Genomic DNA, 17,426 nt, shown 5'->3' with positions numbered 1-17,426 from the left:
ATTTACCACAGGTGAACTCCAATCAAGTTGTACAAAAATCTCAAGGATGATCCATGGAAACAGGATGCACCTGAGCAAAATTTCAAGTCTCAGCAATGTAAATAAGGTTTCTGTTTTTTATTTATTATAAATTTGCAAACATCTTTAAAAACATGTTTTCACTTTGTCATGCAAACAAGCCATTTGGCACACACGCCTGCCATCATTCACTTTGAACTTTAGATCATTTCAACACATTCGCCAAAAGTCAGAAAATACACCAGAATGGATTTCTGCAAATATGTAAACACCACGGTAGTCATCTTACATTTGGGAACTTTACAATCCTATTGATCAAACAACCATGAGAAGGTAGGCTCTCTCCCTCAGTTATGAACATCAACGAGAAAAAATCTAATGCTAGTCAGAAAAAGATGAGCGAAAATATAACAGAGGAACATTAGATAAACCCTCTCAAAATTGCACTGATAAACAATGGGGAATTGTAGTCTACTCGTCCCTCTGCAGCTTGCCTGCCTGGCTAAAGTTGGCTAGCTTGCTATAACTACTTCTAGATACAACTTACAGAAAACCTCACTGACCATTTTACTCGCCCTAGCAGAGCTGGTTAGCTAGGCTGTTTACATGTTATCTAGAGCGTTTGTGACTAACAAATAATTTTATTACCTACGTTTACTCACACCGGTCATTTTCAGCGGGTGTTGCGCATTCTTAAATTCATCAGTTATTCTGTGCTCTGGGACACTAAAGACGACAGTGCTCTGAAAACGGAGTAGATAGCATATCTATTGCGTTTGTAAATTCACCCTAACTGGATAACAGTCGCTCAAGTTCTTGCTAGCTAACCAAATGGCACCTGCATCTCTAGCTGGGTATAGCCACCAAAAAAACGACATCAGGGAAAAGTAATTCACTCACCACTCCTCCAGGCAGCAGCTCTATAGAGAGGACTGGGAATTAAATAAGAAAGTCATCAAATAAATGGTTAAGTGATAAGCAGTAATATGCAGTCACTAGCATCATGGGACTTGCATCTAGCTAGCTAATGTTACTGTGTTTTTTGCTTGCTACATAAATAGATACGCTAGCCTATTAGCCATGTTGACTGACTTTTGATCATTGCGCTTACTAGTTTGATTGTGTTGACATTCCCAGCCTTAGTTACATTCGTCTGTTTCTGTCCAAAATATTAAGTAATTGAAACTGAAAAAGTGCATCCCAAATGGAGGCAGCAAACAATGCACTAGGCCATGTGAATTACAACCTGATAGTAACATTATTTTGGACTACCAACAAATGTATTGGTGGATTATATTAAATCATGCATTGAACTGCATTCAATCTATTCCCCCAGCAATGCCTTCATGTGCATCATGGAACATTGAGTCTTATTAAACCTATTTTAAAAACATCAGTTTAGTAGCACAAACTGGGAATTTGATCTTTTTGACTTGATATTATGATTGTCTTTTATATCTGCAAAATAGTTCAATGCTGTCAGTTCCACTTTAAATGCACTGCATTGTGTGGATTGAATGCTGTAACACTGAATAAAACCATTACTAAACGTCCCATGATGGTAGTGACTGCCTATTACTGCTCATCACTTAATCATTTATTTACATGACTTATACACTTTAATAAAACACTTGTTTTATTTGATGACTATTATTTCATTCCCAGTCATCTCTATAGAGTTGCTGCCTATGATGTCTGACAAAAATCACTATTTTAGTAGTTCTTCAATGTAAATAAGGCATACTTTTATGACTGCTGAATACAAACTATCAAATCAATTAGATCATGTACTTTCAAGCTCAAAGCAACTGCTTTCTATCCTCTCGATCAAGCTTTCTTTCGTCTCCCTTTCTGCTCCGCACAGACCAGATAAGTTTAAGCAGACGCGCAATGGATCATGGTCATTATAGTTAATTACCAAGTTTTCCGCACAAAACTGTAGAATATTGGCCTGTTGGAATTCCCAACTACATTGCACAGTTCAGGCTTCATTCGACTTATCGCTACAGAAACTGCACATCGAGCTCACAGAGAAAAATTGAACGAAATGGAATTAAAATAATTGAACGGACGTTGGTCAATTAGTTGTTTTTAAAAAAATGGTTAGCTGGTTAATAGTTAGTTGGTTAATACGTTTTTTTATTTTTTTATTATCGCTCGGTACTAACGAGTGGTCACTGAATGGCTTGATGAGCATGAAAACAACGTAAACCGGAAATCCATGGCTCTCTCAGCCACCAGATCTCAACCCAATTGAACACTTATGGGAGACTCTGGAGAAGCACCTGAGACGACGTTTTCCACCACCATCAACAACACACAAAATGATGGAATTTCATGTGGAAGGCTGTCGCATTCCTCCAAGAGAGTTCCAGACACTTGTAGAATCTATGTCAAGGTGCATTGAAGCTGTTCTGGGTCGTGGTGGCCCACCGCCCTATTAGGACACTATGTTGGCGTTACCTTTATTTTGTCAGTTACCTGTAGGTCTATGTATGGGTGGTCTTACCGTGGATTTGTCGGATGCCATGGGGATGTCGTACATCTCATTGATGTGGTTGTCAAGGAGACTCTGCTGGGAGTGGTCCTGGATGATCTGGCTCAGGTTCTTCCTGGACTGTTTGGGAGGCAGGGCCGGGGGCTGACCATCTACTGTCTCTGGGGATCTGTAGAGAGAGATAGTGTTAGCTAATGGTACCGTACCTTCTGTCTGTTAATCAGTGAAGTCATTGATCCTTTTTCAAGATAAGACATGTTCCATTTCCTAAAATCCAACAGAACTCAGTAAGCCATTGAGCGAATCAGAGTTTTTGGTTTAGCTGAGACTCCAGTTGCCCCTGTGGCCATTGGCCAATAGCAAAGCAGAGCTGCTACAGTACATTCTCCAACAGGGAGACACAGTGGGTGTGTGTTATTCTGTGTACCCAGAGTCATACATGCATACATACAGTTGAAGACGGAAGTTAACATACACTTAGTTATTAAAGCTAATTTTTCAACCACTCCATACATTTCTTGTTAACAAACTATAGTTTTGACAAGTCGGTTAGGACATCTAATTTGTGCATGACAAGTAATTTATCCAACAATTGTTTACAGACATATTGTTTCACTTATAATTCACTGTATCATAATTCCAGTGGGACAGAAGTTTACATACACTAAGTTGACTGTGCCTTTAGACAGCTTGGAAAATTCCAGAAAATGATGTCATGGCTTTAGAAGCTTCTGATAGGCTAATTGACATAATTTGAGTCAATTGGAGGTGAACCTGTGGATACATTTCAAGGCCTACCTTCAAACTCAGTTCCTCTTTGCTAGACATCATGGGAAAATCTAAAATCTAAATAAATCAGCCAAGACTTCAGAAAAAAATGGTAGACCTCCACAAGTCTGGTTTATCCTTGGGAGCAATTTCCAAACGCCTGAAGGTACCACGTTCATCTGTACAAACAATAGTATGAAAGTATTGACACCATGGGAACACACAGCAGTCATACCGCTCAGGAAGGAGAAGCGTTCTGTCTCCTAGAGATAAACGTACTTTGGTGTAAATCAATCTCAGAACAGCAGCAAAGGACCTTGTGAACATGCTGGTGGAAACTGAGTCAAAAGTATCTATATCCACAGTAAAAAGAGTACTATATTGACAACCTGAAAGGCCGCTCAGCAAGGAAGAAGTCACTGCTCCAAAACCACCATAGAAAATCCAGACTACGGTTTGCAATTGCACATGGGGACAAAGATCGTACGTTTTGGAGAAATGTCATCTGGTCTGATGAAACACAAATAGAACTGTTTAGCCATAATGACCATGGTTATGTTTGGAGGAAAAAGGGGGAGGCTTGCAAGCCGAAGAACACCATCCCAACCGTGAAGCACGGGGGTGGCAGCATCATGTTATGAGGGTGCTTTGCTGCAGGAGGAACTGGTGCACTTCACAAAATAGATGGCTTCATGAGGGAAGAAAATTATGTGGACATATTGAAGCAACATCTCAAGACATCAGTCAGGAAGTTAAAGCTTGGTCGCAAATGGGTCTTCCAAATGGACAATGACCCCAAGCATACTTCCAAAGTTGTGGCAATATGACTAAAGGACAACAAAGTCAAGGTATTGGAGTGGCCGTCACAAAGCCCTGACCTCAATCCTATAGAAAATATGTGGGCAGAACTGAAAAAGCGTGTGCGAGCAAGGATGCCTACAAACCTGACTCCGTTACACCAGCTCTGTCAGGAGGAATGGGCCAATATTCACACAACTTATTGTGGGAAGCTTGTGGAAGGCTACCTGAAACGTTTGACCCAAGTACATTTTTTAAAGGAAATGCTACCAAATACTAATTGAGTGTATGCAAACTTATGAACCACTGGGAATGTGATGAAAGAAATCGAAGCTGAAATAAATCACTCTACTATTATTCTGACATTTCACATTCTTTAAATAAAGTGGTGATCCTAACTGACCTAAGACAGGGACTTTTTACTAGGATTAAATGTCAGGAATTGTGAAAAACTGAGTTTAAATGTATTTGGCTAAGGTGTATGTAAACTTCTGACTTCAACTGTTCACACAAAGTTGGTCCAATGCGGTTTCTGTCTGCCACTTTCTCGATAGTCGTTGCTAAGTGATAATTGCCGCTTCCACGTTGGTCTTATTTCTGATAGGTTTTGAAACCCATGAAGATGTCCATTAAATGCAGATATGCAATTTGTTGACACCACAACACAGTACAGACTAGGACACACATTATCCCAAAAGCAACGCAATAAAAATGTCTTAAATACGCTGCTATGTTGTGCTTGTTTAAAGCGGGTAACCACAGAATTTCACCACAAACATTTAAAGAATAAAGCCTCCAACATGGCAGCCGTGCTAAAACGTGGCTGAACTTTTTATACAGCATATGGCTCTTTGTGTGCCTAACCCACCTAGTCACAATGGGGGTGTGTTATAGTGTACCTAACCATCCTAGTCATTCAACCACAGAATTCGCAGGAGGCCCAGGGGGAGTTGAGGCCAGTCATGGCCAGTCACAGCACATTGTCTTTGTTTAGCGTCCTGTATGCCGGGCTGGTGTCACAACACAGGAGACACTGGCCTGGTCCGGAGGGGGACCCTGCAGGAAGGACAGACAGGCCTCTCCAACATAAACAGACACTATGCTGACACCAGCCACAGGGCTGGGGGGGAGGGAGAGACAGGACTACTGCTCACTGACCACAGGGAGACGCAACGTAACACACTATCAAATAGTATTTTGGTCTGAAATGCTGGATAGTTAGCTTTACAAAAACAGATTGGTTTATTCCGCTAATTACATCAAGACAATAAGATATAACGCGCTACAATTGTGGTCCTTTTTCACAATGCCCGTAAAGTCAGGGAAAGTTCAATATTCTCTTTATTCTTTAAAGGACAGTCTAGGGTCAGCCGCCTTACAAGTGACAGTGTAGTGGGATGTTTTCCTGGTTTACAGATCAAGTTGTAGAGGGAGAGGTATTACATGACCTGGTTGCTATGCTTTGGTTTCAACCGCCTGAAACCTTATCCTCACTGAGCTAAGGCTACGTGACAGGGAATATGGTTGTTTTTATGTTTATTTTTGAGAGAGCTGGAGAGAGAATCTATGTGCGTGTGTGTGTGTCACTGGATATAGCAATGATGTGTGATCTCTCAGGAATAGTGAGCAGGTGGTTATGTCATCTTCTGGGTCAGTGACAAAAGAGATGAGCAAATGGCTTGGCAAGGAATGTGGGTGTGTGCAAGTGTGCATGTACGCATGTGCTTGTGTGTGAATGCAGAAGTGAAATGAGAGTGAAATGGGGAGCGAAAGTATATATGGTGAGTGCAGGCATGTTGGTGTGCATATGCATAGCTTAAATAGGGATTATGTACATGTCAGAACTATTCCCTCCATTCCCAGTACAGGTGCAGTATCTGTACTAATGCTGGTGACATAGTTCTTGGTAAGATAACACAGCAGAACATATAAAAAAACATTCCTGCTCTAAGATAAAACAGTAACATATGGAGAGACTCCGGCAGACAGGCTATTAATCGTCCTCCACTCCTAGTGGCACTTACCCAATCTGGCCTAATAATAAACAGTTACTGGAACTCTGAAAGGCATCTCGAAGAACATAACAGCCAAAGGAACTGGAGTACAGGGATGGCTGAAGGTTGGGATGTCGAGCAGAGGGACGACAGAGGCTGGGAGCGGGACAGGGTGAGGCCAGAGCTGGGTTGACAAGTTGAACATAGCCCCACTCATCAGGGCAACCCAACCCTAGTAGGCCAGGGGTTAGGCTACTCTCAGATGTCAGTGAACCACTACTGCATTAACAGAACCATTAGGACAATTTGACCTAAGAGGGGTATATGGCTCTAAGTCAAAGACACTAGGGGTTAGGCTACTCTCAGATATCAGTGGACCAACACTGCAGTAGACTAGAGTCACGGGCATTTTGACCTAAGAGGGTGATACGGATCCCAGTCAGACAGGCCAAATGCATTATTATTGTTACTAGTACTGTGTTGATCACCCCCCACCCCCACCCTGCTCCATCCCAGCCCTGCCGAACCCCCTCCATGCCCCCAGAGCTGTAAACACTTCACTTTTTTACAGCCCGTGTTCAAAGTCTCTGTTTCCATTGAAGAACATTAAATGACATTTGGGAAAGGGTGTGAACTGTAATTGTAAGCCACAGACCACAGGCGAACCATTAAAAATCAGCTGTTTCAGCAGTCGGCGTAGACAGCATGGCACTGGAACTGTCAAGTCCAATTTAATGTGGCTCCCATAGACTTTTTAGACAGCGGCTTTAGTGGGGACTTTAACAGTGGAATCTATGCACGGTCACCAACTTTCATCCTCATTAACAACTATATAGTGGTGTTCTTTTGGGAGTGAGCTGGTGAGAGATCTTCCATTATAATGTTTGACAGTCTTTCTCTGAGCACGAACATATTGTTTCAGTGTAGGCCTAGTCACTTGTACCGGGCTATAACTAGGGGCCAGAGTTGTTCCTGGTCAGATCATGCAGTCATGTCAACAGGGCTACCCATAACCACCTCTCTCATCTTCCTCACTACTGCAGTGTCCAGTGTCCACAAGGGGTCAGACTTACGAGTGGAGTCCAGTCTGATGCAGTTGCCTTGAGTGGATGAGGCTGACTCGTGATTGGAGTGAGTGTGGCAGCAGACTTACGGGGAAGAGTCGAGGCTGATGGAGTTGGCCTGGGTAGAGGACGCGGATTTGTGATTGGAGAAGACAGGGAGGCTGGGCGAGGCGTGAATCACATGGTCCACCAGGTGCCCAACCGACGACGGCCGCATCCTCGTCCCTTCCTGTACAAACGAGTTCCGGCTGCACGCATACACACAAATCAGTGGTTAGGAGGATTGTGTGTGTAATCAAAGCAAATTAATGTACGCTATCTACAGTTGGAAAACTTCTATTTTATTTGGATTGTATGATGTTCTGTCCAGCTCTCTGAAACACTTACATGTGTATAATTCCTTTCACTCATGCAATGAAATGTGTCAGTACCATTAACGAAGGTATTGGAACTAGAATTCCCTCACAATGTACAGTGGGGAAGTATTCCGTCCCCTTGACTTCATCCGCATTACTTGTTACGTTACAGCCTTATTAAAAAATTGATTAAATCCCCTCAATCTACACACAATACCCCATAATGGCAAAGCTAAAACAGGCTTTTGAAAATAAATGTATTCAAAATAAAAATCACATTTTCACAAGTATTCAGACCCTTTACTTAATACTTTGTTGAAGCACCTTTGGCAGATCCTCTCAAGCGCTGTCAGGTTGGATGGGAAGCCACTCCTGTGTTGTCTTGGCTGTGTGCTTTGGGTCGTTGTCCTGTTGGAAGGTGAACCTTCAACCCAGTCTGAGGTCCTGAGCGCTCTGGAGCAGGTTTTCATCAAGGATCTTTCTGTACTTTGCTCCGTTCATCTTACCCTCAATCCTGACTAGTCTCCTAGTCCCTGCCACTGAAAAACATCCCCACAGCATGTTGCTGCAACCACGTTTCACCTTAGGGATGGTGCCAGGTTTCTTCCAGACGTGACGCTGAGCATTCAGGCCAAAGAGTTTAATCTTGGTATCATCAAACCAGAGAATCTTGTTTCTCATGGTCTGAGAATCATTAGGTGCCTTTTGGCATACTCCAAGTGGGCTGTCATGTGTCTGTTACTGAGGAGTGGCTTCTGTCTGGCCACTCTCCCATAAAAGCCTGATTGGTGGAGTGCTGCAGAGACAGTTGTCCTTCTGGAAGGTTCCTCGTCTCCACAGAGGAACTCTGGACCTCTGTCAAAGGCCCTTCTCCCCTGATTTCTCAGATCGGCCAGGAGGCCAACTCTAGGAAGAGTCTAGGTGGTTCCAAACTTCAATTTAAAAATGGAGGCCACTGTGTTCTTGGGGATTCAATGCTGCAGAAACTTTTTTGTACCCTTCCTCAGATCTGTGCCTCAACACAATCCTGTCTCGGGTTCTAAATCAAATCAAATTGTATTGGTCACATGTTATTGCGGGTGTAGCGAAATGCTCCTACAGTGCAGTAGTATCTATCAATTTACAACAACACAAACATATCTAAAAGTAAAAGAATGGAAGTAAGAAATATATAAAATATAGCCATTGACTAAAATACAGCAGAATCGAATACAGTATTTACATATGAGGTGAGTAAAGCAGTATGTAAACATATTAATATTATTTAATTGCTCCATTATTGAAGTGGCCAGTGATTCCAACTATGTACAGTTGAAGTCAGAAGTTTACATACACTTAGGTTGGAGTCAATAAAACTTGTTTTCAACCACTCCAAACTTATTTTTAACAACTATCGTTTTGGCAAGTCGGTAAGGACATCTTTGTGCATGACAAGTAATTTTTCCAACAATTGTTTACAGACAGATTATTTCACTTATAACATTACATTACATTTAAGTCATTTAGCAGACGCTCTTATCCAGAGCGACATAATTCACTGAATCACAATTCCAGTGGGTCAGAAGTATACATACACCAGGTTGACGGTGCCTTTAAACAGCTTGTAAAATTCCAGAAAATGTCATGGCTTTAAAAGCTTCTGATTGACTCAAATGATGTCAATTAGCCTATTGGAGGTGTACCGGTGGATGTATTTCAAGGCCTACCTTCAAACTCAGTGCCTCTTTGCTTGACATCATGGGAAAAATCAAAAAGAAATCAGCCAAGACCTCAGAAAAATTGTAGACCTCCACAAGTCTGGTTCATCCTTGGGAGCAAAAGTATCTATATCCACAGTAAAACAAGTCCTAAATTGACATAACCTGAAAGGCCGCTCAACAAGGAAGAAGCCACTGCTCCACTGTAGCCAGACTACGGTTTGCAATTGCACATGGGGACAAAGATCGTACGTTTTGGAGAAATGTAATCTGGTCTGATGAAACAAAAATATAACTGTTTGGCCATAATGACCATGGTTATGTTTGGAGGAAAAGGGAGGAGGCTTGCAAGCCGAAGAACATCATCCCAACCGTGAAGCACGGGGGTGGCAGCATCATGTTATGAGGGTGCTTTGCTGCAGGAGGAACTGGTGCACTTCACAAAATAGATGGCTTCATGAAGGATGAAAATGATGTGGACATATTGAAGCAACATCTCAAGACATCCGTCAGGAAGTTAAAGCTTGGTCGCAAATGGGTCTTCCAAATGGACAATGACCCCAAGCATACTTTCAAAAGTTGTGGCAAAATGGCTTAAGGACAACAAAGTCAAGGTATTGGAGTGGCCATCACAAAGCCCTGACCTCAACCCTATAGAAAATTTGTGGGCAGAACTGAAAGTGTGTGCGATCAAGGAGGCCTACAAACCTGACTCAGTTACACCAGCTTTGTCAGGAGGAATGGGCCAAAATTCACCCAACTTATTGTGGGAAGCTTGTGGAAGGCTACCCGAAACATTTGACCCAAGTTAAACAATGTAAAGGAAATGCTACCAAATACCAAATGAGTGTATGTAAACCTCTGACCAATTGGGAATGTGATGAAAGACTGAAATCAATCTAGATTATTATTTTGACATTTCATATTCTTAAAATAAAGTGGTGATCCACCGGACGTACTACCTGTCCCAGACTTGCTGTTTTAAACTCTCTAGCAGGAGTTTAAATTATACTTTTAATGATCGGCTATGAAAAGCCAACTGATATTTACTCCTGAGGTGCTGACTTGCTGCACCCTCGACAACTACTGTTCTTATTTGACCATGCTGGTCATTTATGCACATTTGAACATCTTGGCCATGTTCTGTTATAATCTCCACCCCGGCACAGCCAGAAGAGGACTGGCCACCCCTCATAGCCTGGTTCCTCTCTAGGTTTCTTCCTAGGTTTTGGCCTTTCTAGGGAGTTTTTCCTAGCCACCATGCTTCTACACCTGCATTGCTTGCTGTTTGGGGTTTTAGGCTGGGTTTCTGTACAGCACCTTGAGATATCAGCTGATGTACGAAGGGCTATATAAATACATTTGATTTGATCCTAACTGACCTAAGACAGGGAATTTTAACTAGGATTAAATGTCAGGAATTTTGAAAAACTAAGTTTAAATGTATTTGGCTAAGGTGTATGTAAACTTCCGACTTCAACTGTATATAGGGCAGCAACGGTGCAGCGTTGTGTAACCGGGTGGAAGCCGGCTATTTAACAGTGTGATGGCCTTGAGATAGCTGTTTTTCAGTCTCTCCGTCTCTGCTTTGATGCACCTGTACTGACCTCCCCTTGTGGATGATAGTGGCGTGAACAGGCCGTGGCTCGGGTGGTTGATGTCCTTGACTATCTTTTTGGCCTTCCTGTGACATTAGGTGCTTTAGGTGTCCCGAAGGTTAGGTAGATTGCCTCCGGTGACGCGTTGAGCAGACTGCACCAACCTTGCGGGCTGTGCAGTTTCGGTACCAGGTGGTGATTTTGCGCCAACAGAATGCTCTCAATTGGGCATCTGTAAATGTTTGTGAGGGTTTTAAGTGACAAGCCACATTTCTTCAACCTCCTAATACCTCATGATAAGCTGTAGACCACACTATCTACCAAGAGAGTTCTCATCCATATTATTCATAGCCATCTATTTATCACCACAAACCAATGCTGGCACTAATACTGCACACAACAAGCTGTATAAGACTATACGAAGAAAATGTTCATCCAGAAGCGGCGCTTTTAGTGGCCGGGGACTTTAATGCAGGCAAATTTAAATCAGTTTTCCCTCATTTCTACCAGCATGTCAAATTTTCAATCAGAGGGAAAAACAACTCTAGACCACCTTTACTCCACACACCGAGATGCAGACAAAGCTCTTCCCCGCCCTCCATTTGACAAATCTGACCATAATTCTATCCTCCTGATTCCTGCTTACAAGCAAAAACTAAAGCAGGAAGTACCAGTGACTCACTCAATAAAGATATGGTCAGAAAACACAGATGCTATACTACAGATTCTATACTACAGGACTGTTTTGCTTGCACAGACTTCCGGGATTCATCCAATGGCATTGAGGAGTATACCACCTCAGTCACTGGCTTCATCAATAAGTGCATCGACAACGATGAAGCCATGTACTACAGGCAACATCCACACCAAGCTAAAGGCTAGCGCTGCTTTCAAGGAGCAGGACCCTAATCCAGAAGCTCATAAGAAATCCTGCTATGCCCTCAGACGAACCATCAAACAGGCAAAGTGTCAATACAGGACTAAGACTGAATCCTATTAAACCAGCTCTGATGTTCATCGGATGAGGCAGGGCTTGAAAAAAATCAGACTACAAAAGGGAAACGCAGCCACGATCTGCCCAGTGACATGAGCTAACAGATGAGCTAAATGCCTTTTATGCTCACTTAAGAGGCAAGCAACACTGAAGCATGCATGAGAGCACCAGCTGTTCCGGACGACTGTGATCACGCTCTCCATAGCTGATGTGAGCAAGACCTTTAAACAGGTCAACATTCACAAAGCACCATCAACACCACTGAGCTGCTGGTCTAGGGACAATTCCTTTGACCTTAAGGCTTGTTTTTTTCTGACATGCAATGTCAAGTGTGTGACCTTACATAGACAGGTGTGTGCCTTTCCAAATCAATCAATTGAATTGACCACAGGTGGACTTCAATCAAGTTGTAGAAACATCAAGGATGATCAATGGAAACAGGATGCACTGGAACTCAATTTTGAGTCTTACAGCAAAGGGTCTGACTACTTATGTAAATAAGGTATTACTGTAATACATTTGTAAAAATTTCTAAAAACCCGTTTTTGCTTTGTCAATCTGGGGTAATGTGTGTAGATTGATGAGTAAAACAATTAATTTAATCAATTTTAGAATAAAATTGTAACAACAAAATGAGGTCAAAGGGAAGGGGTCTAAATACTTCCCAAATGCACCGTCTGTCTCGCCCTCTCGAAGGTCATATGTGGGCATTATATTTGGACATGCTATAAGGAGTAGTGTCAGGAACTTACTGGTTAGGGGTTCCGGGTGGGGAGCGTGTGGGCAGGCTCTGGGTCTCCAGCCTCTCGTCTGATAAGCTGTTCCGGCTCACAGCCTCCCAGTCTGTGCCGCCCATCAACTTCCTGGCCAGGGGCTTACTGGGAGACCTACTCAGAAAGGAAACACAATCAATCACATGACCGAGCCAAGGAGAAAGTGATACTGCTGACCAAGGGGATGGAGGACTGCGCTCTCGTTGGCTGGCCCTCGCTTCATACTCGTTGCCAAACCCACTGGCTCCATGTCATCTACAAGACCCTGCTAGGTAAAGTCCCCCCCTTATCTCAGCTCGCTGGTCACCATAGCATCTCCCACCTGTAGCACACGCTCCAGCAGGTATATCTCTCTGGTCACCCCCAAAACCAATTCTTTCTTTGGCCGCCTCTCCTTCCAGTTCTCTGCTGCCAGTGACTGGAACGAACTGCAAAAATCTCTGAAACTGGAAACACTTATCTCCCTCACTAGCTTTAAGCACCAACTGTCAGAGCATCTTTCAGATTACTGCACCTGTACATAGCCCCCCTATCCACATCGATGGAACAGTAGTGGAGAGGGTAGCTAGTTTTAAGTTCCTCGGCATACACATCACAGACAAACTGAATTCGTCCACTCACACTGACAGCGTCGTGAAGAAGGCGCAGCAGCGCCTATTCAACCTCAGGAGGCTGAAGAAATTCAGCTTGTCACCAAAAGCACTCACAAAGGACATCATCAAGGACATCAACCACCCGAACCACTGCCTGTTCACCCCGCTATCATCCAGAAGGCGAGGTCAGTACAGGTGCATCAAAGCTGGGACCGAGAGACTGAAAAACAGCTTCTATCTCAAGGCCATCAGACTGTTAAACAGCCACCACTAACATTGAGTGGCTGCTGCCAACACACTGTCATTGACACTGACCCAACTCCAGCCATTTTAATAATGGGAATTGATGGGAAATGTAAATATATCACTAGCCACTTTAAACAATGCTACCTTATATAATGTTACTTACCCTACATTATTCATCTCATATGCATATGTATATACTGTACTCTACATCATCGACTGCATCCTTATGTAATACATGTATCACTAGCCACTTTAACTATGCCACTTTGTTTACTTTGTCTACACACTCATCTCATATGTATATACTGTACTCGATACCATCTACTGTATGCTGCTCTGTACCATCACTCATTCATATATCTTTATGTACATATTCCTTATCCCCTTACACTGTGTATAAGACAGTAGTTTTGGAATTGTTAGTTAGATTACTTGTTGGTTATCACTGCATTGTCGGAACTAGAAGCACAAGCATTTCGCTACACTCGCATTAATATCTGCTAACCATGTGTATGTGACAAATAAAATTTGATTTGATTTGATTTGACAGAGTGCACTAAATAGGAAATAGGATGCCATCTTAGACACAGCCAGAGTTATGAAACAATCCAGACTTAAGCCCAGATGTTGATGCTGACTGAGGCCCCAGCTCAGAAATAAAGATATAAGCTGTGAGACTAGGATGTTATGTTTGGCCCATCAACACCACCAATTCATCCTACATCACCTCTGGGTAGAGGGGCAATAATAAGGCAGTAAATGAACACTAATTAGGTTGGTGCTCGTTCACCATCACTTCCTATACTGACTTTGGGCATTACAGATTTAAGGCTCTTACTCTTAGAGGACCTACCAGCAGTAACGCTGCCTAACATACACTCAGAATGCATCTGTTCATATACATGTACAGACAGTACAGTGTTGTGGTGCATTACATACCTGGCGAACACCCGGTCCTTGATCCCCTTCTCTTTGCCATACTGCACCGACTGCACCTCTGTCCTCCCACTGCAGAGACAACGTTCAAACAACATCCAACGATCATTTAATACCATTCAGCCACATATTACAAACTGCTGTGCAGCACCTAACTTCCAAACATGCGCTTCAATAATGCATAAAAAAACTCTGCTCCCCTTCGTGTTTCTGTTTCAACCATGTCTCAGACTTTTCTCCAAAACCCCGATTTGTCACAGCACAATCTAGAAGGATGAAACTCAGAAGTTTTAGCCCCCTCATCACCTCCACTCACAGCACAGCTTAGAGCAAATACTCAAGTATTTAAATTTCAACAGTGAACAGTTTACATTTTTTTGTACTATTTCTAGACTACATCTGAGAAATGAGTCCATAATGAATAATAGAAGAACTCCCGTTTCCTCCCCAAAATAAAAAGCATTTTGAAAAACAAGCTCAGTTCTGGGGCATGGTTAATAATTCAACTACTTTTCTCCAAGATAAGAGCACGATAGCCAACAGCTAATGTAACTCCCCAAACACTGATGATTGATGGAACTTGTCATTGTGACCTAGCAAACCTGTGTTGACATTTCAATTACAGTGTTTTGCGGCTGGCAAGTGTGTGTGTGTGTGTGTGTGTGTGTGTGTGTGTGTGTGTGTGTGTGTGTGTGTGTGTGTGTGTGTGTGTGTGTGTGTGTGTGTGTGTGTGTGTGTGTGTGTGTGTGTGTGTGTGTGTGTGTGTGTGTGTGTGTGTGTGTGTGTGTGTGTGTGTGTGTGTGTGTGTGTGTGTGTGTGTGTGTGTGTGTGCAATGGGGATTTTCGCCTACCAGTAACGGAACTTGGAGCCCAGGGTAAAGTAATGGGCAAAGAAGTTCTTCTGGGGGGGAACGGGCCGGTCCAGACGGAAGAAAGTGTGGTGTTCTACACAGGTCTTCCATAAGTTCTTACAGGCTCTGTAGTTTACCATGTTAAACCCCAGCAACGTCTCCCTGGTCTCATTCTGTAAAGGGAGGGACGGAAGAGAATGACAGTGAGTGACAACAAGAATGACAAATGAGATACAGTTCGAGCTGCTGGTATGTAACCGCCTTCCCACAGATCATTACATTTTTTCGGTCAATGGGCTTTCTTGTGTACTATGATTCTCCTTGTTCGTTGTGACCTAGGGTTGGAGTCTGTATGTGTGTGTTTCGCATGCCTAAGACTCAAGTAGCAGAAGTGAGGAGGTGTTGAGTGAAGGTTTTGGCGGCAGGGTAGCCTAGTGGTTAGAGCGTTGGACTCCTAACCGGAAGGTTGCAAGTTCAAACCCCCGAGCTGACAAGGTACAAATCTGTCGTTCTGCCCCTGAACAGGCAGTTAACCCACTGTTCCTAGGCCATCATTGAAAATAAGAATTTGTTCTTAACTGACTTGCCTAGTAAAATAAAGGTAATATAATATATATATATATATTTTTGCTGACCATCCACACTTACATCTTGAAACAACTTCAAGGAAGAGCAGGTTCTCTGAACAACCCCATCATCATGTACATTAGACTAGAGGTCACCTAGCCTCGCCATGAGGTCAGATAAAGTAGGGTTACTCTCTTGGTCACTGGAGACAACTCACTAGTCCAGGAGAAGAAAAAAAAATAAAGGGGCAAATTAATTTCCTGGTTTGTTGTTGCTTTTTAAAGGGTGTGCTGTGACCCGTGCTCACATGGCCGTCCGTTAACAGCCTTACCCATCTGTCCATGGGCGCATCCCGAATGGCACCCTATTCCCTATACACTGCATTATTTTGGGCAGAGCCCTGGCCAAAAGTAGTGCACTAAATATGGAATGGGGTGCCATTTGGAATGCACCCATGAATTATACAGCCTGAGTGACACCATGGAGGCTGGCTGATGGCCGCAGTGCTTTTAGTTCAACTGCTCTGGAAATACACCACATCCATTATTGAACCAGGGAAGAGGGCAGTGGATGGGGAAATAGAGGGAGTGGATGGGGATCTTTTCCTGAGATTCCATGGTTCCATCATGGGGTTTAACGGAACAGAGGAGAGGGAGATGGAGAGGGAGCCAGCAGCTTTCGAATCAGTTTTAGATCACGCTCACTGCCTCTCGCTGCCACAAATCTATTCTTCATAATTAATAAGCATTTAACAAGCTCTTCCTGTCTCGCTCTCCCAGATTCCAGAGACAGTCAGTGGCGGAGCAGGCCGGTGATTATGCCAGCATGCGAGTTAGTCAAATAAACAAATATGGACGCTGGGTTTGGGTGAAGGGGGCAGTGTGTTAATGTCTAAGCAAAGTTGTTTCAGATTGATATGGATGCCTGTGGTATGGTGTGGGGAGGGCCTGGATCAGTGGTAGATGGTCATGGGGCGGCAGGGTAGCCTAGTGGTTAGAGCGTTGGCCTAGTAACCGAAAGGTTGCAAGTTCGAATCCCCGAGCTGACAAGGTACAAATCTGTCGTTCTGCCCCTGAACAGGCAGTTAACCCACTGTTCCTAGGCCGTCATTGAAAATAAGAATTTGTTCTTAACTGACTTGCCTAGTAAAATAAAGGTAAAATGAATAAAATAAAAAGTCCATTAGCAGTATTAGCTAGTCTAGTCAAACTTATCCAGTTTCCACCCTGATGAGCCAGAGAACTGGGTCTGGTCTGGTGACACTTATGACAGGGAAACATGGTCACACATGCTTATAGGAACCTAGGGGCTGCGTTCACTACAAAGTGTGGTCCACTGGGTAAAAGACTCCTCTGACTCCACACATTGCTGCTAGTAGATCCAATCTCACATTTTACTGTCAAAAGAAGGACAGTGGAAACAACGGCTTGAATACTTACCACTTCTCTCCTGAGCTGAACGAAAAACTGTTTGCACTTGAATGATATTTTCACAATCTTCAACCTGAGGGGAGAGAAACCCACAGAAATGTGTCAATGTGTGTCACTGCTGAGGGTCCTCTTCTTCCACTGCAGAGAGAAGCTGACTAAAATGTCTCCCTATAAAGAATAATCCCCTCTCTCCCTCCTCCCATCCTCACTCTTCCCTCACCCTCCCTTCCCCCTTCAGCCCTTTTC

General features: G+C 43.3%; 1 protein-coding gene across 3 annotated transcripts in view; it reads right to left on the bottom strand.

Annotated features, from left to right (window-relative positions):
* LOC124043951 (tyrosine-protein phosphatase non-receptor type 4-like) overlaps window positions 1–17,426 on the bottom strand; it is a 106,531-nt gene that overhangs the window by 24,933 nt on the left and 64,172 nt on the right. For 2 of the 3 annotated variants that reach the window (XM_046363123.1, XM_046363124.1), the window contains exons 11-16: window positions 17,190–17,253; window positions 15,184–15,356; window positions 14,336–14,404; window positions 12,537–12,671; window positions 7,229–7,387; window positions 2,528–2,684 (exon numbers count right to left, since the gene is read on the bottom strand). In XM_046363123.1, coding sequence (XP_046219079.1) covers window positions 2,528–2,684; window positions 7,229–7,387; window positions 12,537–12,671; window positions 14,336–14,404; window positions 15,184–15,356; window positions 17,190–17,253 — 757 coding nt within the window. The remainder of the gene's footprint in view (window positions 1–2,527; window positions 2,685–7,228; window positions 7,388–12,536; window positions 12,672–14,335; window positions 14,405–15,183; window positions 15,357–17,189; window positions 17,254–17,426) is intronic. The other variant, XM_046363125.1, reaches the window with a different exon arrangement.

This window comes from Oncorhynchus gorbuscha, linkage group LG09 (assembly GCF_021184085.1).
Source record: "Oncorhynchus gorbuscha isolate QuinsamMale2020 ecotype Even-year linkage group LG09, OgorEven_v1.0, whole genome shotgun sequence".
NCBI classification, from domain to species: Eukaryota; Metazoa; Chordata; class Actinopteri; order Salmoniformes; family Salmonidae; genus Oncorhynchus; species Oncorhynchus gorbuscha.
The sequence above is the reverse complement of the archived record's forward strand: the minus strand, read 5'-3'. Positions and strand labels throughout refer to the sequence as shown.